This window comes from Zeus faber (assembly GCF_960531495.2).
Source record: "Zeus faber genome assembly, chromosome: 22".
NCBI classification, from domain to species: Eukaryota; Metazoa; Chordata; class Actinopteri; order Zeiformes; family Zeidae; genus Zeus; species Zeus faber.
Window position 1 is genome coordinate 10,374,361 of NC_137209.1, and position 26,015 is coordinate 10,400,375.

Genomic DNA, 26,015 nt, shown 5'->3' on the forward strand with positions numbered 1-26,015 from the left:
GCCGCACGCACGCACACACACACACACACACACAGACACCCAGATACAGACACACACACACACACACACACACAGACACACACACAGACCCAGACACACGCACACACACACGTGCACACACACACCTTCTGGCTTTAGTAGCCTCTGCATGAATCCATCTTTGCTCCGCTATCTCCTCTTCATCACAGCCTGCAGCCTCTTCCGGCCCACTCTTAGCCTTCCCACATCCATCTAAGCCCCATGCAGAGCCCCTCAACCTGGCCTGCTGTTCCAACTGCAAAACCCCCACCCCCTGCCCCCCCTCCACCCCTCTCCGCCCCCCTCCCACCCCCTGCTTCTGTTTGGCCTTTGGCCGTTGCCCAATGTCTGCCAGAGCCCCCATCTCGGAAATATAAATAAATCAAAAAAACACACACAAACAAATCCTGCCCTGCATCCACTGGGAAGAGGGAACAGAGAAGGGGTGCGGAGAGGAAAGGCGTGGAGGGGAGTGGAGAGGGGGGCTTGAATCGGGTGGTGGGCAGCAGCAGGATTAAGGGGGGGGTAGAGGGGCGTCTGGAAGGTGTGGGGCAGACAATGGCCGAGGCAGGTAGCTCTTTTCCCTTTTTTTTTTTTTTTTTGGAGCTTTGGCCTGGCGTCGCTCGAGGGCAGAAGAGGAGGATGAGTGCTCGGCCGCTCCCCGGAGTGCAATTACACAAACCATTAGTCCGGCTCTACTACCTCCAACCCTCCCAACCCTCCCAAAACCCCAACCCCAGGCCCCAACTGCCCGCCGCCCCCGCCACGCTGAGCCGCCAACTGCACATCCAATCTGTCGGCCCCGGCGTGTCAGGAGCAGTTTAATGTACTTCAATGGAGTCTCTCTGGCCCCGGATAAGCGGCCGAGGAGATGGCCAAAGGGGCTGCGGGGGGAGGGAGGGGAGGAAGGCAGCGGTGGCCAATGGCGAGGTGGGTAGAGACGGCGGCGGCGGCGGCGGCGGCGTTAAGAGAAACTTTAAGAGGTACAGGAGGTGTGCAGGTCCATGTCCCAAGTAGATATTTCTATATGTATGAGGGCCCCTGCGTCCTGCGTCCGTGAGGGGGAAAACCCGATGCAGGGCGCGGTGCGGGGCCCCCTCCCTGTCAGCCGGAGTGCGACACATCTTTACCGTGTATCCGTACAAGCTGGCTCACGTGCGCACGTACTGTACGTGTGTGTGTGTAAGTTTGACAAAGAATGAAAAGTAAAATAGGGTGCGCCGGTAAGTGTGTGTGCATCTGCCTCCCCATTGGTGTGTGTGTGTGTGTGCGCGTGTGCGCGTGCGCGTGTGCGTGTGTTCCTGCATCCGCGTGTCAATTTCCACCGGGAACGAAAATAATTAAATACAAATTGAAACCATTCTGGTGGATTGGTCTCGTCTGTGTCGCGGGTTACGTGTAAGAATACAAGTCGCTGAGTAGGCACCAATTATTTTCACTTCTAATGCGAACCAGAGAACCAGAGACGGGCGTGTTGTCGATCATCGCCACAGCCCTTTTGGAATGGAAATGTGCTGTATTCATCGAAGCCGACAATCGCAAGCGGGCGGCAGATGAAAGGTGTTGGATGAGCGCGACGCTCTATGTCGGGGACCGGCTGGTTGCTTGTGTGAGTATTACCTCATGTGTCTCAACTTCACTCTCACCAACCAAGGAGAACCATACATGCACGTATACATATATACAGTAAATATACACACACACATACACACATTAGCCACAGCATCAAAACCACCACTAATAACCACTAATATTGTGTAGCTCCCCCTTGCGCCGCCAAAACAGCTCTGACCCGTGGAGGCATGCACTCCACAAGACCTCTGAAGGTGTCCTGTGGTATCTGACACCAAGACGTTAGCAGCAGATCCTTTAAGTCCTGGAAGGGCCCCCATGGAACGGGCTTGTTGTTCCACAGCATCCCACTGATGCTGCATCCGACTGAGATCTGGGGAATTTGGAGGCCAAGTCAACACCTTGAACTCTTTGTCATGTTCCTGAAGCCATTCCTGAACATTTTTTTGCAGAGTGGCGCATTATCCTGTTGAAAGAGGCCACTGCCATCAGGGAATACCGTTGCCTTGAAGGGGTGTACTTGGTCTTCAACGATGTCTTGGTAGGTGGTACAAAGTATTATGTGTCAAAGTACGAATGCCAGGACACAAGGTTTCCCAGCAGAACACTGTCCAGAGCGTCACACTGCCTCCGCCGGCTTGCCTTCTTCCCATAGTGCATCCTGGTGCCATCTCCCCCCCAGGTAAAAGAAAACGTGACTCATCAGACCAGGCCACCCTCTTCCATTGCTCCACGCTCCAGTTCTGACACTCACGTGGCCATTGTAGGCGTTTTCGGCGGTGGACAGGGGTCAGCATGGACACTCTGACCGGTCTGCGGCTGCACAGCCCCATACGCATCCAGCTGTGATGCGCTGTGTGTTCTGACACCTTTGGACCTTCTTGCTGTGAGGCAGCAATGCACCGTGCCTCCGTGCCACACAGTAATGATTGGACCAGATGGGCTGGACTTCGCCCCCGACCTTGCATCGACGAGCCTCGGGCGCCCATGACCCTGTCGCCGGTTCACCGGTTGTCCATCCTCGGACCCCTCTTGGTAGGTACTAACCGCTGCATACCAGGAACACCTTAAGAGAGAGGCAGGTGCTCAGAGTTAAAAAGGGCACATGGAAATAGATTGCTGAATCGCCATCTTCGCCAGAACCTTGAAATTTAGCAACCCGCATACAAACTGTATGTTAAGGTCTTTTCATTAAATGTCTGGATTATTTAACGAAAACATACACCAAATGTGTGAATTGCAAAGTAAAGCATCTTACACAAGAGTCGAGTGGCTTTGAACAACCATTCTAGCTTTTTTGTTTGATAATGCATGTCTATTGATGTTTCATTGAACACAGTGATTTGATAAAAACATCCCAATGGTTACATATATGAATAGAATACATCTCAACGGGAAAACTTCTGGCAATATCCAAATAAACAGCTTGATTAATGAAAAACAGGCTCCTATCACTGACATTACTCCATCCATTAATACTCGAGTATTCCTCAGTCAGGGCAATGTCGTGGTGTTTTGGAGCAGGTGGGGGTCCTTCGGCCGGGTGGACCCCCTGCTGGCTGGCTGTTCCGGTCCCGGTGGCTTGCGCCTGGTGGCTTCTCTGCGGTGGGTGGCCTGGGTGGTGGAGGGCCCACATACCTGGCTGTCTGGGTGCGTCGGCGGAGGGTGGGGGCTGACCCTGGGTGTCCTGCGCTGAGCGCACTCGGCTACGTGGATGTTTATGTACGTTAAGGCCCCTCAGGGACGTGCGTGGGTGTTTCCAGCTTCCGGCTTCTCTGATGCCACGGGCCAAATGTCGTTTGATGTTTTTATGTTCATGTCTTTCCTGGTACATGTTGCTGTTTGTTTCTATGTTTATGTTTTTCTATGTACATGTTGTCGTTTGGTTCAATGTTTATGTTTTTCTATGTACATGTTGTTTGGTTCTATGTTTATGTTTTGCTACGTACATGTTGTTTGGTTCAATGTTTATATTTTTCTATGTACATGTTGTTCGGTTCAATGTTTATGTTATTCTATATATGTGTTGTTGTTTGGTTCAATGTTTATGTTTTTCTATGTACAAGATTGGTTCAATGTTTATGTTTTTCTATGTACGTTATTTGTTTCTATGTTTATGTTTTTCTATGTACATGTTTGGTTCAATATTTACGTTTTTCTATGTACATGTTGTTGTTCGGTTCTATGTTTATGTTTTTCTATGTACATGTTTGTTTCTATGTTCATGTTTTTCTATGTACATGATGTTGCTCGGTTCTATGTTTGTTTTTCTATGTACATGTTGTCGTTTGGTTCTATGTTTATGTTTCTCTATGTACACGTTGTTTGATTCAATGTTTATGTTTTTCTATATATGTGGTGTTGTTTGGTTCAATGTTTATGTTTTTCTATGTACATGTTGTTTGGTTCAATGTTTATGTTTTTCTATGTACCTGTTTGTTTCTATGTTTATGTTTTTCTATGTACATGTTGTTTGGTTCAATGTTTATGTTTTTCTATGTACCTGTTTGTTTCTATGTTTATGTTTTTCTATGTATATGTTGTTTGGTTCAATGTTTATGTTTTTCTATGTACCTCTTTGTTTCTATGTTTATGTTTTTCTATGTACATGTTGTTTGGTTCAATGTTTATGTTTTTCTATGTACATGTTGTTTGGTTCTATGTTTAAATTGTCTCCACGGTGGTGATTCTCCTCTTGGAGTAGTGATCAGTTGTTTATAGACCCAAACATAATAAATAGCTCTCCAAAGAATGGGGTTGGTGGTGGTTCTGTGTAACAAAAAACTGTGCTCTTGTTAACCTACAGCTCTGTCCTAGATGCAATGGTATACAAATACTCTGTGTTGTATGCCCAGCATGCTGACGGCACAGGTTGAAAATAAATAAACAAACAGACAAACATAGGGCTGTCTTCTCTTTTTGCCTGGTACATATATAAAGAAAAACATAGTCAAACAGTAAAAACGCCCCCGACCCATTTGATCAGATCAGATCAGATTTAGGGATGCCAGAGAATTACTGCTTTGAACCAGTTACAATTTTGCCTTGGACCCCCTGGAACCTGTTCTGGCAAATGATTTCTTGGAGCTCCTTTCTCCGTGTGACTCATCGTGTTTCGTGGGGAAAACTGTGACGCAGAAGTGATTGTGAAACCTTCGAAACCCGATGACACAAAGGTTTCCAGAGAACAGCGTGAGGTTCAGCTGTAATAAGCTGGTGCACAGTGAGCACCCGATTATGGGTTTGCTTCCCACATCCAGCCAAGATACTTGTTGAGTCGTGTGATCAAGATCAGCCTGCAGATGGTGGCATTATCTGAAGGCAGCTGCAACCCAGGAGGAGGCTGTCATGGGACAGGTTCGGACACGGCTGTCACAGGTTGAAGCCCGAACTTTTTCATCCAAATCACCGCAGAGTTTCCTTTCATCAGGGGAGACGCCATCTCTTGTTGAGACTCAGTGGTTTGAAGAGTTAAGCGCTTGGATGAGCATTTCGGGTTTGCAGATTTGATGGTTTGGTTTCCCGAGCGCATGTTCGAAAGCACCTGGAGAGCTTCTGACACATATTGACCCACGATTGAAGCACGTTTAAATAAAAATATTGAAAATAAATCATTTGAGATCATGTGCGACACATTTGGGTTAAGGGGGAAACATTTCAACCAGTTTCGGGTTTCATTTTGAACACACTGTAAAAGCCTTTTCTGCCCCTCGCTTTCCTGTGGGTGATCGACATAAACAGACTGAAAGAGAGAGAGAAAAAGAGACTTCTGAGAATGGACGAGAAACAAACTTTTTTGGAGGAATTGGCTTTTGATTGGCCACTACGCCGGTTTTGTCACATGGACCTGGCAACCCTGGAGAAGTCTCCAAAATCTAATCACCAGCGTTGTCAGAAGTCTCCGTCTATGTCCATCACCCACAGGAAGTGTATTAAAAAATAATCCCAAGACTTTGTTTTCTGCTTAACCCAAATGAACACAAATCATTTATTTTCACTATTTATATTGTAAAGAGCTGTTTTGATTGTACTGAATATTTAAAATAGCTTATGGTTTATATTAATGCTTGATTGGCAATATATTATGGGGCGGCAAATGTAAAATAAATGGTTAAAATTTGACAGGTGTTATATTTTGAATACTTGTCACTTTCTTCACATTTAGCTAATTTTCCTCACATTTGAGGCAATTTGTAATTGTTGAAAATGTGTTTATACATTAAAAAAAGTTAAATGTTAAATCGAAATCGAAATGTAAAATATAAATCTAAGTGTTCAATCTAAATCTAAAATTAAATCTAAATGTTAAACCTAAATCTACAACCCTACCCAGTAGACCAGAGTTCGATTCCCTGTTTGTGAACAACTCATACTTGTTTATAACCTTTATTTATTTTACATGTTTCAAACCTGATAATGGACTCTTTGAGTGCGAGAGTGTATATTTTTTTTGACAGAAAATGCAAGAACATCGGTCGAACCCCGGTCTACTGAGGAGGAGGGCAAAGTGTTTGTTACGACACTACACACACCTCATGAAACGTAGTGTGTCCGTACAAACAAAAATTCAAAAGTGAGGAAAATGAGCTAAATGTGAGGAAATAAATGAGGAAGTAAATATTCAAAATACATCACCTAGAAAATTGTAACTAAATTTTTACATTCGGCGCCCCATAATACATTTACATATATGCATCTGTATATTTACATATTGTCCTGGATTTTATCGTAATATCGTGATATAGTTAAAAGTCTTGTCGTGCACTGGAGTAAAGAAATGTCATTTTATGAATGTCAGACCGTTTTCATGAACGACAACCTGTATAAGAATACATTTTTCAAATATTGAACATATCTCTAATTTCCACAGGACGAACGGTTGCTGCTGTGACTCTGATGTACAGTTGGTTTGATACCGTGACCACATGTACTTATTGCTTGTGCTTTGGACAAAAGTGTCCGATCAATAACATAACGTAAAACAGCCTCAAATGACTGAAATTGACCAATGAGGACTCGATCAATGAGGCCTCGTTCAGAACGAGTACCGCATGAATATTCCTATCTCGCCCGGAAAATAAATCGGCTACCTGCTCATCAGGACTTCTATTTCCTCGCGGCTAAATAAAGTCATTTATTCTGGAGTATGCGGCTCTGCTGTGATTATAATAAACAATGTCCCCCTTAAAAGCACTCAATTGGGGTTATTATTTGGGCTTATATTATTGTAATGTACTCGAAGTCGGCAATTGTTTTTTTTAAACCCACACAACAAAAAATAAGACCTGGTGCCTGATAAATAAGGCGCGTGCACGTGCCTCAGTAAGAGGTCATTCTGATGACATCACGATGAGAATGCAGCGGCCGGAACTCTCAAGCAGTAGGTTTTGTTCCCGCTATCCCCGAAAATGATGCATTATGTATATTATGAATATGATGTATTATGTATATTATGAATATGATGTATTGTGTATATTAATGCTCTATCTCATCCGGATGCACCCACACATGCTGCTGCACGTTAACGACAGAAGCGGTCACTCTTAAAGTACACAGAGAACCAACAGTTCCTTTACCAGGCCACATTAGGTGGAACGGAGCATTGGATCCGTCGAACACAAATAAAGGCCCCCGCCCAGACGAGTTTTCTCGAGGGTCATTCATTATGGTCTGTAAAAGCGGCAGGAAGCCCCGCTCCCTCCGAGCTGAATGCTCCTCTCCAAAGCGGTGGAAGACTTAGACGTTTGGCATTTCCTGTTGAAAACTGTCCCTTTCTCCACGCTAATTTACCCGGGGTCAGAGCAGTGCGTATCCTTAAGTGCTTTCTACCGGGGAATGGGCGACTCAGCTGGCGGACGTCCATTTGAATAATTGTTTTCAAATGTCTTTTTTTTTTTTTTAAATCAAGGCGAGGTAGCTCGCGACGGCGCGCGTGCACGTGTAATGGAGGGCGCCCGTACAAGGCCGTGGAGAATCAGTCAGGATGCTCCATAAATGGAAGCGCGGAGACAAAACTTGCGAAGTAAATTGGCTCATTAACGACACGAGTAGAGAGACTGCGTGGCGAGCTACCTTGGGATGGAGATAATGACCTTTCTTTTGACTGTGTGTGTGTCGGGCGAAAGAAACTCTCGCCTGAGCACATCGGCGACAGAGGGAGGACGGCGGGAGGAAGTCGGCGAGAACACCGGATAAAAATGGAAATCAGGCGAGATGGCGGGGAAAATTATTGCGAGGCATCGGGAGGGAACCCGGGGCGCCCCTCGCCCCGGGCCTGTGTTGTGTCGGGACTCGCGAGAGAGAGAGGCCTCGCTTGTTTTGACATTCGCTGCAAGACACGGTGGGCGGCGTCAGGCGTCCTCTCCTGATCTTAATGAAGAGCTCGCTCTACACCGGGAGCTCGCCTGAGACCACGGCAACCGCTTCCCTGACGCTGCCCGGGAAGGATCCTTCAGTTTTTTGAGAAAGAACTATGGCAAGCACTTCACAGGAGCTGGGATAGCCGCTACGCCTTGCACTGGACAATAGCACAAATGCATGGTATGTAGTACACCATTTTGGATGCAGGGTCAGTCTCCCTCGCCTCACCCCTGATTGGTTGCCAAGCAACCTGCACACAACACAGCAGTCGGGACTCGGCTCTAGACGCTCCGTTCCGGCTTTCCAGACGAGTGCGTGGCGCCGCCTCGCAGAAATATAGAAGGGAGAAGGGTGAAATGCTATGAATAATTTCCATCTCATAAGTGCAAGATAACGGTCCTCTGAGCTTTTTAAGTATCTGCCTCTTGACTTCAGTCTAAAAAATCATATCGCAATCATCACAGAATTATCACGGGTCATCTGAATGGGCTTTGCAAGGGAAAAAAAAAACAAAAAACAAAAAAAAAAAAAACACTAAAGAATGAAAATATTGAAGAAAGTAAATCTCTGTGGAATCTGTGTTTCAATTCAAACGGCTTGAGCGGGCCTGCGATGAGACCTGTATCCGGATATGAAGAAAGGGTTTCAGTGGCGAGCGGCAACACCGGCAGGGCCCTCCATTGCTCCGTCACATTGTTTAAGCTCCGGCCGTAGCACAGAATCGCTCTCAGTGATACAAATCTGAGGATGAAACGCGCCAATATTGCTTAACAGTACGACAAATATGGCCGTCAAACATGACTGAGGTCATAGTGTGTTTTGTGGTACCATTCAAATGGCCCGTGTAAATAATGTGTGTTGTCCGGTGCAATAAAAGTTGTCATGGATACACATGGATTTCGAGGGGCAATCTTTATAGAAATTCACACTAGAGGCCACTCTTACACCAACGAGCACAATCACTCTAGTGTTGATAAGATTTAAAAAAAAACAAAAAAAAAAAAACTTGCTTGTTATGAGGTTAAAGAAAGCAGGCTAGCTGCCGATCCATACAAAAAACTGGGATGGTCACCACGGCTTTACAAAAATATACATTTCATAGGTGCACATAGAGCCCAAACACCATGGCACATAGAAAAGAAGGGAAGCAGGGGAACGGGGAGGACGGTCGCCCCCGTTAGCCAGGTTTACAAAAACAAAGCTCAACACCAGATGGCACTTAGAGTAAATTTCTATGGCAACGAGGAATCTCCGGGGCAGTATTAGAGCCACATTCAGGCGAGGGGACGTCCGCAGAAACATCCGAGGGAACGGACGGCGCTTCGCTCCTCGGCGCGGTCAGGTTGGAATCGGGAGAGGGTTTGGGATGAGTCGTCGAATCCAGAGGTCAAGCGCCGACGCCAACCAGAGCGCACGCGTCTCTCTCTCTGCCCCTCTCCCTCCCTCCCTCCCTCCCTCCCCCCCCCGCAGGTTTGAACGCTGGTTCACGGACAGCAGATCCACTGAAGCGAGCGACTCAAGCCTGTAGACGAGGAATGGTAAAAGGTTTTGTTTAAAGATGGGTGAAATATGGGGTTCACACCGGTAATTAGATCTGTGCGCAGCGTCCACACGTCAAAGGGGTTGACAGACAGCTTTGGCTGCGGTCACATCTAAACGCACGTTGGCAGGTTAAAACACATGGAAGCCAGAAGAGGACCAGAAAACAAAAGTCCCCCAAAAATAGAAATAAAAATCCCAAAAAAACCCAAAACAACGCTGCCTAACCCAGCCGTGAAAGCACACCCGACATCCGGGGGGGGGGTCTAGGCCTCCGCCCGAGCTGGGCTCTGCTGGCGTTCCCCCTCAGCAGGGGGTCCGAGCGGCCCCGCCCACCACACCCGCAGCGCGTTGTCCTGCTGCTGGATCTCCTCCGGGGACACCGCCGCTTTGTCGCCCTCGCCGTCGGACGCCGAGTCGTCCTCGCTGCCGCTGCCCCCGGGCCACGGGAACTGGCGCTGCCCACTGGACGTGGCCAGCAGCGGCATGAAGGGGTGGACGCTACGGAGGGCGGAACCAGACGGGGGAAGTTATTCATATCCAGTGGTGATGTTAGGTTAACATAAGTTCTTCACATAATAGGACTTCACACTCTATTTAGACGAACAAACAGTGGAAATAGTGGAAAGACACTGGTAGATTTAAGGTAGATTTCAATGACCTATTCTGCGGCCCCCTGCGTTTCCTTCAAGCACCCCTAGGGGGCCGCAGATCCCAGTTTGGGATCCACTGAGCTAGGGAAATGTATTTGTTTGGTTACAGGTTTTGGAACATTAACCACAGAACAGCAACTTGATTGTTTATGATACCTAATGCCGTTAGTGCAGTCCCTTTGGGTCTGGAACCGCAGCTGGGGTTGCAGCAGCTCTTCGTCGCCGTCGGGTGGCGCTGTTTGGACATCCCACACCGACACCACGCCCTCCGTGTCCCCGCTCATCAGGTACCTGCCGGAGCTGAACACACGGCCACACGCGGTACATCAGCCTGCACAAAGTTCTACAAAAAAAATAAAAAAGCAGGTGGAGCTTTTCAGGGGGTGGTTGTGTGGAGGCTCACGGGTCCAAGTCGAAGTAGATGCGCTGGTTGGTGGACACGTTCCTGCTGAGCGAGAACACCACCTTACCTGGCTCTCGCAGGTCCCAGCACAGGATCTCTGGGTCCTGTGGAGACGACAAAACAACAAAACACAGCTGACCCACGAGCAGACTTTCAACTTTTAAATACTCAGGGGACTTCACTGCATTTTCTGGTTCTAGGAGTCTGTGGGGGCGGTTTGTCTCTGCATTTGACCAAACCCTATTTCATTAAGAGGAGGAAGAGAGGCCTCTTGTGGACACTTTAATGCTGTCGCCGCAAATGCCTTGGCACGGATGTTCCCAGAGCCTATTCAAGGCTTCACCTGGAGCTCTCTCCAATAGGGTCTCGCGTTGGATAAGCCCATCTACACGGACCCTCCAGGAAAGACAAAGTTTGGCTACCACATAACTATGGTAGAAGGCAAGAAGCAAACAATGGATTTGCCTAAAATAAAACATTTTAACTTGGGTTTGTGGAAATAACCATCAGGAGGACCTCAATGAATTTGCCAAACTTCACTGTTTACTGTGCATACTGTGTAGTGTCTATTTTTTTCCCCCAAGCGGCTGATTAACAATCAAGATTAAAAAACAAAGTTCTGGAATTCTAAAAAAAATGCTCTCTCTCTCTCTCTCTCTCTCTCTCCCTCTCCCTCCCTTCCTCCCTCACCTTTCGTCCACCCGTGTACAGGTAGTTGCCGTCGGGGGAGAAGAGCAGGTGGGTGAGCCCCCCGTGGGGTCGGGTGGGCAGCATCGCCAGCGGGGTCCCGTCCTGGCAGGAGTAGAGCCCCACGCTGCGCGAGTAGGAGCCGCAGGCGTACACCGACAGGCACGGGCTGAAGGCGAAGCAGGAAATGATGCCGCCCTGGCCCTGCTTCTTCACTGGGGGGGGCGGAGGCAGGAGACAGGCATGGGGATTCAGCAGGGTTTCGGCCATTTGACCCCACCACCATGTGTTTAAAGGCAAACACTAGTACTTTTAACCTCAAGATTATTTTTCAAATAACCAAACTCTTCCGTTCTCCTTTAAATGAAGGTGTATGTGGAGCAGCGCCAACAAGGCGCTTCAGAACTTGCCAAAAATCAGAGCATGGATCGAAAAGTCTCTTTAAATTAATAAAAAAAGGCAAATCACTTCCTGATTCACCCCTCGTGAATCCCATTTTCAATCGCTCGCCAGCTCCGAGCGGCTCACCGCTCCTCGGCGTTTTCATCCCCCCTTTCTTATTTCCAACCGCGCTCGCAAACTTTCAAGGTTTGCTTTGCCTCTCGCCAACACCGCCTCGAGGCGTCGGCGCGGCCTTCAGCGCCATCAAATCAAAGTGTTCCGAGAGAGATCCTACACCCACCCGTCGTCGCCACCTATTATGATTATTATTCATTCAGAATAATTAATGCGAGGCACGCAGAGAAAGAGAACGCAGATGGCTGATCTTCGGGCCTGAGCAGCGTGGCTTGTTGCCAGCGAAGGGGAGAGAAAAAACAAACAACAAAAACAAAAGAAAGAAAAACACAAGTTGCCATTTCGCCGTCTCCTTCAGCAGAACCGGCTACAGTTGCTAGAAATCGACAACGCTGCGCGTCATCGTGACGCATTCAGTTATTAAATGCAGATTGAGTCGTTTTGCGACCTCACAGAGCTACCTCCACTTGTGTGTGTTTGTACAGGCGTGAGAGGCGAGTTCTGACCATCACTATGAACAATAAAGATATTGTTTCCCATTTTGTGGAGAACCCCCGTGGTGAGACATACGTTTATATAAACGCCTTTAAAAAAAAAAAAAACGGCTCGAGATCTGAAAATAGTGGGAAACTCGCCGCAATGCTTTTTTGTTAAAAAAATATATATAAAAAATGCATGTTACAAGATAGTAATAAATTAATATTAAAAGTATTAATATACATCTGCTCTCAAAATGGTCTCAGCTGTGTGGTCGTTTAGGTGGAAATCTTCAGCGGTCACACTGATTAATATTATTTACATGGAAACTGGTGAGATTACCGATTTCGTTGGGTTTTACCTTTGTTTTGTTTTTTTCCCCTCTAAAGAAAAGAAAATACTGAGGGTGACGTGATGTGAAGACATGTTAGAGACCATTTGGGGGCGGGAGGGGCCGCTGACCTGTGGTGGGCCGCTCCTCACAGTCCCTGCCCGGTCGCTGCGTGTGGAAGACTCGGACCATTTTGTCAAAGCCGCAGTAGAGCTGCGAGCCGTCCGGGGAGAAGCAGAGTGAGTGGGCGGCCGTCAGCTCGTCCAGGTGGTTGTACGGCCGGAAGCTGGCGCGCACCACCCCGTAGAAGGCGTCCCACACGTGGACGGGGTTGTCGCGGCTACTGCTGGCGAGACTGGTAGAGAGAGGGAGAGAGTTGACGCATGTAGAAAAACACAAGTCCGGAGTAGTCTGTAAGTCAGCACAAGGATGTTTCTACACCTGGACACCTTGACTTTGATACCATTGTTGACACTAAGTAAAAACAGGTCTACCAACATAAAATAAAAACAATAATAAAAAATACAAATAAAAACTTTCAACCAAAATGAAACCTTTGGATTTATTTTAGGCTCACTGGCACCGAAGAGATCAACTACTCGGGTGTCCGGAATGTTGCAGTTTCTCCAATACCGTCAATTCAGTTTGGTTCGGATACCAACCAAAGTATCAATAACAACGACGGCTGACGCCGTCTGCTCCGCCCCCTGTTCCTGGAAGGCGACGACGCGTCTTCAACCAAAGCCCTCGCCCGTCCGCGCCGGCAGCAGATTCAACGGAGACGACGCCGCGGCGTGCTCGGAACAACCCCCCCCGCGGTCCAAAAAACAAGAGACACGCCCTTTAACTCGAAATTGTTGGGAGCCAAACAAACGCCGGAGCGGGGCTGCAGCTCAATTAGACGGAGGAAATTAGCCCCCGCCGCGTTGTGCCGCGGCCCCTCCGTGTCCAGGCACCGGTCCAGTCTGGGGGAAATGCCCAATTATAATGCTAGACCGCTGCTCGCTTGGAGCCCCGCCAAGAACCCGCCGCAGCTAAAACCGTGGCCCTTCTTCCCTCGCCACAGGGGGGGACAGCGGCATTTTGGCAGCATGAAAGACAGGGGAGGGGTGGAGGGAGGAAGAGCGGGCTGGAGGGAGGAAGAGCGATGGGTGGGTTTATTGAACTTCTGTGAGACAATCACACCGGCACTTTGGCATCCAAAGCCGGTGTGACCGATGTCCCCCGCTCTCCGTCTCTCAAGTGTCGCCCGGCGATGTGATTAGGGTGAAGGGGGCGTTCGCCGCCTGCGCCCACCAGCCTCCTACTCGTCGTTACGGGCAGACGCGGGACAAACGCGCCGGCGCCGCTCGAGTGGCTCGCATTCCACATCAATCGACCCCCGTTCGCAGAGCTCTCATCCCTTTGACCCCCCCGGACCCATTTAACTCCCCCTCTCGAACAGGAGTATTTCAGAGGCAGCGTCTGAGAGCCGACATGCCACCACTGTATCTCACGCCTTCCAGACCAACTACAAACTACACAACAACTACATGAACCAATCGGATGTTGAGACTCATTTTCAATAAGCGAACGTCAAAGTGTTGCCCCAGCTTGATTGATTTTTCATGTTTACTGGCAACAACCAGTTTGCCTTGAACTAAGAGTCACGTTTAACTCCCTTTGGATTTACAAAATGGTATGTGTGGTCCTCAACACGGGGTCCAGGGACCCTCAGGAGTTTGACAGTTTTGACGGGGTCGCCAGCAAAGTGAAATAGTTAATAGTTCAACGTCAACATTATTTCAGATCCTAACTTCACCGCTATCTCCCTGACCATGATGAAGACAGGTGTGAAAGTTGTGACTGAATAATAAGCGATGATAGAAATCAGAATGGGGGCGCTGAAGCTAAATTTTGAAAAAAATTAAAGTTGAGAATCGCCATTCTACATCACTTTAAGCTACTCTTCCTAACATATATTGGGCAAATGTCTTCACAATAAATAAAACCACCAATCCGGTGCAAAGCACCGATGCACGCAGAACAGAAACGGATTAAATATTAATAGCTTGTCTGGTGCTCAGGTGGCCCTTCAGGTGGTGTCTGGAGTGCTGTTAGCGGGCAGCACGAAGGCTGCGGAGCGCCGCCAGGGCTCAAACAGGCGAGCGGCGCATAGCGGCGGTGAGGGCAGGCGAGACGAGGGCCGCCCCGCCGCCCGTAATGAGACATGAGAAGGCTTTTACAGCCGCTCAACACGGTCGATCCACGCACAGCGGAAGCTGGCTCCGCATCCAACACAAACCCAGCAGGTATCAAGGAACGAGGCGCGCACACAAACAAACACACACACGCACGCACGCTGCCTGGCCGCTCTGATCGCCCGCTAGCAGGGCCCCAGCACAAAGGCATGTGTTGGATTAGACTGCGCACGCACGCACACACACACAGCTGGAGCTCGGAACCTTTATGAGAGACAACAAAAACGCAGCGGGGACGGCTCAATCAACACGCTCCTCTCAGCCTCGACACTTCCCCGCGCTGTGCAGTAACTTGGAAACCGAGCGGCGCTAACCTTCAGACGCCTTGTTTGGCAAAACGACCAAAGAGCGAGCGAGCGAAACAGTGTGCGCACGGCGAGATGGGGCTGCACTCACAAGCAGGAGTCGGCGTCCAGGGAGCTCATTTTGGGGTACCAGCAGTAGTCGTAGACGGTGTCGCCCTCCGCCATCCTGAGCACGGGACTCTGCCGCGGAGGGACGAGAAAGAAACAAGAGGAAGCGTTTGAAGGGGGGCAGAACGTTCGGGGCTCTTAACTCCACGGCGAGCCCTCATTCAGTGGTTTGCCGAAAGATAAAGGAATTATTTTGGGCATGATTAAAGACTATGATTAAAGAAATCATCAGCAGTCGGGGGGGGGGGGGGGGGGGGTTACCATCTCGGTGAGCAGCTCCCACTCGTAGCTGTAGAGCTCCGCAGGGAGGTTGTACACCCGCAGCACGTTGTCAGCGCTGTTGGTCAGGATGCACGAGCCGTCGGGGGCCCTGCGGGAGTGAGTGGGGGGAGAGCAGGAACGACAGAGAGACAGCGATGGCTAATAAGACAGTAACCTCCGCTGGGGGCTTGCTGCACTGGTAGCATCTGAGAAACAGAAAATACAATACTTTGTACGTTACCATTTACAGCCTTTGAGGTAGTTCTCCGGGAGGTGTGCGTATTCAGTCCAGGAACCGGTCAGGTACTGGGGGTTCTGGGTGAAGTCCAGGGCGAGGCTGCGGTTTTGAAGGAGAGTCACACACACGGCGGCTACTCGGGAAGCAGCCAAACACAGGCTGGGAAAGTGGTTTGGTTGATGACCAATAAGACCTGCTTCCACGTGAGTCACTTGAAATACCTTGCATAGCTGCTGTGTTCTACACCACAATATTCACCACAATTATAGCTTCAAGCGACGGAGAATGGCTGCAGAAGTGCTAGCATGTACCTGTCCAAGCCGGGCATTGATCGATTGCAGGTGAGATCACCCTTGACGTGCTATTAATAACTGAGAAGCTAAATGCCTCACTGCAGGAAGCTGCTCTGAAGCTCAAAGGAAACGTGACTGGCCAAAACGTCCCCAAAATTGTCATTTACTGAACGCAGCTCCCATCATACACAGTTGCAGCAGTAAATGTATCCCAGAATGCATTTTGGTGGCAGTAAAACACTACAGGATGCAAAGCAGCCAGTCAAACCCAAAAAAAACTGGCTTCCACTCACATAGTAGGTCGACTGTGGGGAGGCTGAATCTACTTTATTTATAGTTCAGGGCTGGTCACACAGAAGATGTTTCGAGACGACCTCGACCGAGCCCCATCAGACACAACAACCTCAATACCCGGTGCCAAGCCAGAGATGTTGCCCCCACTGTGGCCTGGCTGCTCTGTCCCCACGTTGAAGGCTCCGCCCTGTTTTCAAAGTCTCATACCAGTTATTTGAATATTTCATTACCGGAAATGAGGCGAGTATTCTGATATGGACCTATATATTTCAATTGGCAGGTGGTTTGATTTTTATAAAAACCCGGATGCATTTTATGTTGTACACACATTATGTAATACATCACATGATGTTTCAGAAGATGCTAACCTAAGAAACGGTTTTTTTAGCCCAGTGGAGGAGCGTGGAAGGACAACCAGATAAGGTGCAAAGCGGCTAAATTAAATACACATGCTTTTCAGTAACATTTCCACTGGTCAGTCAATTTTTTCATGTGCACACACACACACACACACACACACACACACCTTATGATACAAATACCACATTTTAGGCTGGCATCAGAGCATCATCCCTGGTTCTATATGTACTTGTTACATGATCAGTCCTAAATCCCTTGCTCCAGTGACTTTACACCTGTCCTTAGCGCAAAAATAATTAAAAAGGTGACATGTTGACAGCGCCACCACTTACTGCTGTCCTTGACCGGGGCTTTGAGCCGACCCGTCTCCGTCCTGCTCCTCCTCTGGGTTCTCGCTCGGTTCTATGGAAGCGTCTGGACCACCGTCTCCGTTCTGGTGCCATTTTACTTCAGGTCCCCCGCGGTCACCGGCATCGTTCTCTTCAACAACCGGAAATTCGGCCTCATCCTGCAGGGGTGCTCCTGTCCACAGATCCAAAAAGCAGAGAATAAGTACCAGCAATTTAAGATTTTGTTCAGGCTTATATGTAATGGCAGGTTTCTGGTTCATCAACATTTCCATCTTCATTTGTTTATTTCACAAGGGATTGAAGAGGACATATTTCAGACTGTCTTAGGTTTTTTTTTTTCCTGTTATTTTTAGGTAAAAACCTGTTGATCGTCACTCGGTCCGGCGTATTGTAATATCCTTAACGTGAATATTAACGATGCATTCTGGGACTTTAGTGCTGTGAAACACCTTTTATTTAGTCTTATGCAGGGCATCAATTACTTCCTGTTCCTGTTGTATATCAGCGCCCTCTGTAGGCTACTACACATGTGTTGCACTATGTTATTGTTCAAGTTCAAGAGATTATTTGTCACATACATATACATACGGTCATACATATATGCAGTGAAATGTCATGACAACCGGTGATTACGCACAATAAGCTCTAAAAATACTTAAAAAATACCAAAATGTGCGTAATTTTGTACAGTTAACTGGTTTATTGTATATTTTCCATTTCTTCCATGCATTGCCATTTTCTTCTTTATATTTTTCTGGTAGTGCTTTATTATTATTATTATTACTACTATTATTTTACCTACTGTTTAGATGTGAGCTGCTGAGACGACTAATTTCCTTGAAAAGTATCTGACGTAATCTGGTAGCGTATCATCTTTTATCTGCTATTAGCATTTAAAGTGGCCTCAACCCACGTGAATGTCAACACAGCAAAGTGAGACCATTTACACTGATCGATTCTAAGATCCTGTTTACATCTCGGGGTAACATGCGTCTTGGGTGATTTGATCACAAGACAGCTCTAAGTATGTCTGTTCACACCAGGGCATTCGGGTGCCGTCTGTACTGTATGGCTCCAGAATGAACAGATTTATTGAGCTCCCTGATTTTCTTACTTCTATGGAAAATTTAAAAATGTAAACATCACTCTGAATTGGAGTGGAGTTTTTTTCTCCTCGAGACGGCGGTGCACTGCACACGCCGCGCTGCACACGCCGCGCTGCTTTTCCCGTGTTTTTATTTTAGACGTGGTGGTTTTAATTAGTTTCCTACATGTATGAAACACTTTTTTTTTTAACACAACTAAGGGACTGTCTCGTTCCATTTTGGATGACTGTGTAATGGAGAGGGAGAGCTCTCCGGTCCACGACGCGTTTAGGTTCCAGCTTCTCAGAACAAAACTAATAAAAACAATGTGGGGGTTTTTTTTTACGTATTTGTTTTCCTCCATTTCCTTATTGAACAAATTGCTTTCCATTGCTATGGGACTGGATGTTTTCATGTATGTACACTTTACTTTTAAATAATAAATCCTGCACTTCTGTAACTGAATGTGGTCTGAGCAATCATTCGCATGGTAATGCCAGTTGTAAACAGGGCCTTCGATGTCAATGTAGAAGATACTACAATGGCAGGGAATGATTTAAATATAAGGAAGAAAATTAATCAGATAGCAGAAAGCAAAGAAAAGAAAACGTGCTCAAAGGCAAAAGGGGAATATAACCACATTTGAGCGATAGGAGTTGAGAGATTGTTCCACACTGAGAGCAGCTGATATCGTTGAGCAGACTTGTATGGGAGTAATGGAATACTCCACCTTGTGCTGGTTGGGTGAGGTCAGGCGGCGGCACTTCAGGCTTCGGCTGGGCTTCTTCTCCACACCCCTCGGGCGGCGTTCCAGCGAGCTCTGCCTCCCCTTCGCTCAACCGGGCCCGCTTGGCCGACGGGAAGGCGGCGACGTCCACGGCCTGCTCACTTTTCACGTTTCCATCATCATCATCGTCGCCGCCACCACCGGGTAGCGGCGGCGGCATAAGTTGTGGGGGCTCAGCGTCGGCGTCCACATCCTGTCCAGCGCCTGGCACCCCGCCACCGTCTCCACCTCCCACTGACCCAGACATTTCTCCCACCAGCCTTCGGGTGCTCCACCTGGGATGCAAATGTTTGCTTCTGTGCCCCTGTGCGTGCGTGCGTGCGTGTGTGTGTGTGTGTGATTGCGGATCAGCTGTCAGACGTGGGTGAGGTAGGTGCTACTGGGGTAGTGCCTTCTCTTACACAGCGGGTGCCTCAGCCTGCTGGGGGACGGGGACATCACAGCACACGCTTGCCTGGACACAAGGTACACGCAGGGGGCAGGAAGTAGAGCGATCAATGCCTACGTCACGGCTCACAAGATGACTGACCACACACACCGGGGTAAGGCGACGCGAACCGGTTCACAGCACGTTTCATACACGCGGTTAATTGAATCAACAAACACGTACATTTAAAGACGAGCCAACCCCCTGCCTGTGAGACGCTACACACACTCAAACATGGCGGAACTCGGAGCCCGCGCCCACTTTTCTTATCCGCGCACGTAAACATGGCGGGGCGGCGGTTACCGTTAGCGTTAGCACATGCTAACGAGCGAGCCGCTACCTTTGTACGTCGCGACCGGCCGGGCCCCTGGTTCGACGGAACTCGGGCTCCGCGGCGGAGGTTCCTCGGCGGCGGGTAAGGAGCTCACTTCGCGGAGGAAAAAGCGGGGGGGGGGGGGGGGGGAGACCTGCCGCCACGCCTGCTGCGCCGAGCGCCACCTCTTCACCGGCGCGTCGTGGAAAGTTGTAAACACTCGGGCGGCCACGTGTTTTGCCGCGGAGATATCGCGAGAGCTGCTGTGGCGACGCGAGGCCGAAGGAAAAGCAGAGGCGGACACGGAGTCGTCGCTATGCTGTTTTATTTCATCTTTTTTTTTTTTTTTTTTTTTTTTTCGTTCAAACAAACAAAAGCCAAACTATTTACATTTTTTCAACTGTTATTTTTCAAAAAAAAAAAAAAAAAAAAAAAAAACAACAACAGAAAAAAACTTTTTTTGTAATAGTTGTATGTTTCAATAACATTCAAAAATGTTTTGAGCGAGAAGCTGAGCTGACCGGGACCAATGTTCTGCTTTTTGGGAGTTGGCGTACGCACCTGTCTCTGCGCCTCTTCCCACACCTATGGCTCTGATGTCCCCGACGGGGGACGTCCTCTCACGGAGACCTGACATTCTCGGAGAACGGGCGCGGCAGGGTAAAAACCTTTTCACGCACGAGAGACTTTCAGACATAAAACACATCCGGTCAACTGGAGCCGAGAAAGGGGTTTGGGGAGTACGGTAACACTCAGCCTCCCCCCGGTACACACACACACACACACTCCTGGGACACTCAAGCACCAACAAATCCAAGCGGAGTACACTTCTTTTTATAACCCCAAATGTCAAGTTTGTCTTCACAAATTATCCAGTAAATTCATAGAGGTTCAGTGTACAACATCGCCCAATGTTTTTTTTTTTTTTTTTAATCATTATTAATACTGTACTGCTACTAATGACAATACACTTAGAAACCATTATCTATTCAACAGTCCCTGGACAGTGCCACCTACTTTAATAGGCACACTTAAGATGTGGAGCAAGACTAGCATCCATAAAAATCCTCTACGGTCAAAACAATCAGAGGATAAGACACTGATTCCTTTTTTTTTTTTAAACTTCATATATAGAACCAATGTGAATAATGAACGCCCACCACCAAACCTCAATCCTATCCAAATTATTGACATCAGGCATACTTTATGCAAAGGTAACGCTGTTTCAAGCCTCACTTGGCTGAGAACGCCGGTTTCCCAATCACCCGAAAACAGTCCATCAAATCGTACATCTTTTCAGTGCTGTGAGACGTAAAACGCAGACGCAAAGTCAGTCAATTCATGACCGGTCCAACGGTTCGGGGGGTTAGCCCACAAAACAGTACAAACGCCGCCGGTTCTAAGAAATCCTGCCTCTACCTCTTCCAAGTCCATGCCACTATCATAAAAACAACAGTAAAAGTACCCAATAAATACCCTACGTCATCGGGAGTGTATAAACCAATTGAGACCAAGCCACCCTAGTTACGTTCAGACAGTCCTACCTCTACCTTGAACCCACGCTTGGACATCGTTGAGTGTTTTGTTTTTTTTAAGCCCGTTCAATGTAATCCCCCCCCCGGTCAGCTCAGCTCCTCACAGCACAGACTCAAGCCCTTCATAAGCCTGCGTTTTCATTGGTAATCTAATTGAGAAAACAAGTCCACTCCCCTCGCCTTAAAAGCAAAGCAAAAAAAATAAAGAACGCAAACCTCCACCACAATCTTCCCCCCCCTAGTCGCGGCCGGCCCCGCTGCGCTATTCTCAAGTTGACGGGTGACTCTTTGTGTCAATCGGATGCACGCGGTGTAAGGTCGATTCAGTAGATGATTTGGTGAGCAAACAGGAACCGGCCCGGCCAAACCTTACTTCTCGCCAATCAAAAGAAATCTGCCGGGAGAGTTATAATTCATTTTTGTCTTAATTTCCGGAACATTTTTCAGTTAGCCACCCAGGACAAAACTGTACAGGTTAAGGCATGTTGAACAGATAACTGAATTCAAACAAACTTAGAGAGGAGAGAAAGAAAAAAAAAAAAAAAAAACACAAAAAAAAAACCGCATACATTATTTACAATGCAGAATGTTCAGATTTATATCAGCGAGTCACTCTGTGGGTATGTGTTTGTTTTGATGTATGCTTTTCAGGTACTTGTGTAGTTGTTTCGGAGGCGAGCCAATGTTAAGTGAATGTAAATCATGTGTAGTGTGTTTGGGCTTTGTCTACTATATGACCTACACTGTAAATGGAAAGCTGTGACATGTGTAGCTATGTCCTGCTGAGAAGTCTTTTTTTCTGTACAATGCTTTTCAGTTTATCTGCTTCTACAGCTGTAAGTACCTCTGCTAGCTTGGATGTAACCCAACTCCACCCCCAGACCCTAGTCTCTGACATCTGGGCGAGAGGGCAGGTCTCCTGCCCGGCTGGTGAGAAGACCTCCAAACAACCCCAAGAGTTCCAGGCCGAGGCCAAAAAAGGACAAAACAAAAACTTATCTGAGCATTCAAAAACTCGTTGCTGCTAAAAAGGAGTTTTGTTCTTGAAATCCCTTCCGTAATTGGCAGCAGCCCGTACAAGTTCATATGCGGATGGAACCCGTCGGCACTCCCCCCGCCCCTCCAATGTGACGACGCCAAAGCCGGTCGTGTGCCTGGTCCAAGGTCGCGAAAACATGTCTCAGGGGTTTCCATAAAAATAAAAAGAAAAAGAAAACAGAAAACAACAGGGGCTGGTGTTAACGGGAAGGCCGTAGGTCCTCCTCTTCAAGCACAGCTAACAAAGAACAGCCGGAACCCTGTGGGCACATAAAGAAAACGATCACAGATTCATTATCAGCTATGACCCACAGCCTCCATGGAAACGACATGATGTAGGACCAGAAACAATGCAGGTGGAATAAATGGCGTGGCAAAAACACCATCCTACCCATGTAAGGTTATTTCTCATCCAGTCCCTTTATTGCTGTCCCACCAGGAGGGAAAGAGCAGGCCAGACGGCGAGGTGGTCTTTGGAGGCCAACGGCCTGCTGGATGACCCCTCTAACCTCCGTCTCCTTTACCAGGCGTGTGGGGCTGGGCAAGCCGTGGCTGCCGCCGCATCCGCCGAGTCTCGGCGCCACCGCGGCGTGTCCCGAAACCCGCCAAGTCCGTGCGGTTTGTTCTCCCGGTCCTGACGCCAACAGGGAAAATGCCACCTGCCGGTGTTTTGTCACCAACTCTCATCGAAAAAGGTTGGTTCCTCTTGAAGAACATTCGCTCCATCAATGTCTCGTGAATTGTCCTTCATCCGTTTCGCAAATCATTTGTTTTGTTATCGTTTTTCCCATCTCTCAAAAGGTAATAAAAAAATATGGTTATGTACAGGAGGTGGAAGAAGACGTGCTTCTTTTAGTCTTTTTATTTTCAGTTTGGGAATATCTTGCTTTCAGCGACTGTCAAAAAAAAAAAAAAAAAAAAAAAAAAAGTCAAAAGCAATCCTCCTGTTGTAAATTGTGCTCCCATCCCCAAAATGGTACCTCACAGCTTGAATGAACAAAAGTGCATAGGTGAGTTGGGTGAGGGCAGGGTGTGGGCGCCTCGTGAGGGTTGAGGCCAGGACAAGTCCACAGCCAAGTTTGGCTCCGTACTCCGCTCTCCACGAGGAGACGACAAATCCTTTGTCGCCCCCCCCCCCCCTCCCTCCTCCGCCGCTCCTCTGTTGATCATTACGTCTCGCGATCCACGACCAACACAGACTGTCCAATTTAAGTATCTTGTCTCAATCGTGAGACCGTGGCTCTTCCCCGACATCACTCGAGTGTCCTTATGGCTGAAGCGCACTTGCAAACCCCACCCATTTGATTAAAAAAATACAAAAAAAAATAAAATAAAATAAACAACAAACAAAGAAACAAAATCAAAGAAATAAGATGCACCCACAGAAATCCATGTGGTTTGTAAACAACCAAAGCTCCAGTATGGAATAGAAAGGGTCCTTTCATAGTCTCTGTACGACCAGGATTGTAGAGGCAGTGTGATCAACTGTATCCATCCCCAGTTTTATTTTTTATTTTTTGTTTTTTTTTCTTACTTCTTCGTTAAAAAAAAAAAAAAAAAAAAAAAAAAAACAAACAAACCCAAAACAAACAAAAACACCTTGCAAAATGTATGTCTTTGAAGCTTTCTTTTTTTGTGGGTTTGTTTCCGTTTTTGAAATCTTTTGACAAAAAAAAAATAAAAAATAAAAAAAAAATAAAAAATCTGGTATCAGCATGTTTTTTTCCTTGCCATTTTTTTTTGGAATACATTCAATATTTTCTTAAGAAAGAAATAATACAAACGCACTTCACATGGCGGTAATGAAACAAAAGGAGAAAAAGAATTCAAATAAACAACAAAAATAGCAGCCCCAAGTGCTCATATTCTTAGTCCAAATACTTTTTTTTTTTTTTAAACTTTGTATATAATGTATATATTCATATATATTTTTCTCATAAAAAAAAGAAAACTCGTCATTATCAAATTGCAACAACAAGTAAGTAACACAATATGCTAACATTTCATGCACCGTCCTGCGCACTCGCACATTAAGATGCTGTATTTTTCATTTTTCTTTTAGCAAGTCAGAAACCTCGACGCCTTTCATTCACGAGTTCGAGAGCTGACAAAAAAAGGCAATGTGATCGCACGCCAGAAAATAACAAAAAAAACAAACAAAAAAACAAACAAAAAAAAAAAAAAAAAAACACACCCCAGACCAGACTAACCTTCTGACGCGTCAACCCCCCCCCCTCCCCGGACTAAGCTAGAAGACGTTAACGATATAAAGTCGGACAAACGTTACAAACACTGTGCTGAGCACTGACACAGATCACACTCGCTCTCAAAAAGGTTAATGTCTGAATGGCCACTCACCCTATCCAAGATCTTAGGCACAAATGTGCATTCATACACTTACAAAAACAAAAAAAAAAAAAAAAAAAAACACACACACACACGTACGTACCTGTAGTCTGAACTCATTTCTATCGAAAGTAAATGAACACGCACAAGTGTCACTTTGAGACACACACACACACACACACACACACACACACACACACACACACACACACACACACACACACACACACACACACACACACACACACACACACACACACACACACACACACACACAAGTCCCTCATGATTTGCCCCGCCTTCCCAGTCCTTACAGGTCTAGAGGCGGACGCCTGAGGGCCGAAGCTCAGGGAAATACAGACAAGTGGTGGTCAACGTACGATGAGCGCCAAAGCTAACGTTTTACAAATGAACGTGATTCTTTTTTGACATGGATCTGGGGGGTGGGGGGGTGGGTGAGGGTTCTCGGGGGAGGGGGGTGGGGGGTGGGTGGGGTTGAAGAGCTGGTGAGAGAAAGGATGTGTTGTGCAATTGCCCCCTCCCCTCTTCTCATTCATCTGTTCATTGGATTCACTCGCTCGCCCATTCACACGTAGTCCCGCCCGCCCCACCCCGCCGTTCGGGAGGGGGGGGGGGGGGAGAGACGCACACATTCTACAGAAGAGAATACAAAATTAATTGAACGAAATAACAAAAATGGCCTCTTATATTTCATACATCTTGGTAAGCAATGAGAAAAAAAAAAAAAAAAAGGAACATTGTGCAGACTGGTATATTACTGATCACACACCAACCGTCACACAATCACTCACTCTGTAGTCACACACACAAAAAAATATTTCTCTAACTAACCCCCATTTGTTTTTGATTTTTTTTTTTTTTTTATATTTTCTTATTCATTTTTTAGGCAAGTGCAAATCTTCAAGTTTTTTTTATAATTCATTTTTCAATAGCTTTACTTTTCTATAAATGTAAAAAAATGCTAAACAAGAGAGAAATATCAACAGTGTTTGTCTTTTGAGAAAAGGATTTGCTTTCTGATAAGGTTTCAACTAAAAGGTCCCCCTGACTTTGAAAACCTACCAGCCCGACGTCCGCTCTTCTTTATATATATATATTTTTTTGTCATCGTCTTTTTATTTTATTTAAATTTTTTTATTTATTTTTTTACTTTTAAATCCAACGTCCCTCTTCTAGTTCCGATCCCCGCCTATGCGTATAGGCCACTGTGTAAATTGAACGCACGCGTACGCACTTGCACACACACATGCACGCCCACCACATGTGCATTGATTCAGAACCAAAACAAAGAGAGAGGGAAAAAAACAAAAAAAACAAACAAAAACCAAAAAAAAAAAAAATAACCCTATTCAAATCCCAATCTCAGTAAAGTGCATTAGTTCAGTGTAAGGTGCTTATTCTTTTGAGTGCCAGAGGATACCCATCTTCCTTTACCCCCCCCCCCCCCCCCCCCTGCTC

The 26,015-nt window shown here is 47.1% G+C and overlaps 1 protein-coding gene across 1 annotated transcript; it reads right to left on the bottom strand.

The window, feature by feature from the left end:
• Positions 1 to 9,485: 9,485 nt before the first annotated feature.
• Positions 9,486 to 19,762, bottom strand: wrap53 (WD repeat containing, antisense to TP53). The gene is made up of 11 exons (XM_080023515.1): positions 19,645 to 19,762; positions 18,821 to 19,331; positions 16,988 to 17,177; positions 15,712 to 15,807; positions 15,471 to 15,579; positions 15,193 to 15,281; positions 12,688 to 12,911; positions 11,236 to 11,447; positions 10,546 to 10,649; positions 10,299 to 10,442; positions 9,486 to 9,990 (listed from the first exon to the last, which is right to left on the bottom strand). The coding sequence occupies exons 2-11, from the start codon at positions 19,122 to 19,124 to the stop codon at positions 9,756 to 9,758; spliced, it is 1,707 nt and encodes a 568-aa protein (XP_079879641.1). The 5' UTR covers positions 19,125 to 19,331; positions 19,645 to 19,762; the 3' UTR covers positions 9,486 to 9,755.
• Between the last annotated feature and the right edge of the window lie 6,253 nt (positions 19,763 to 26,015).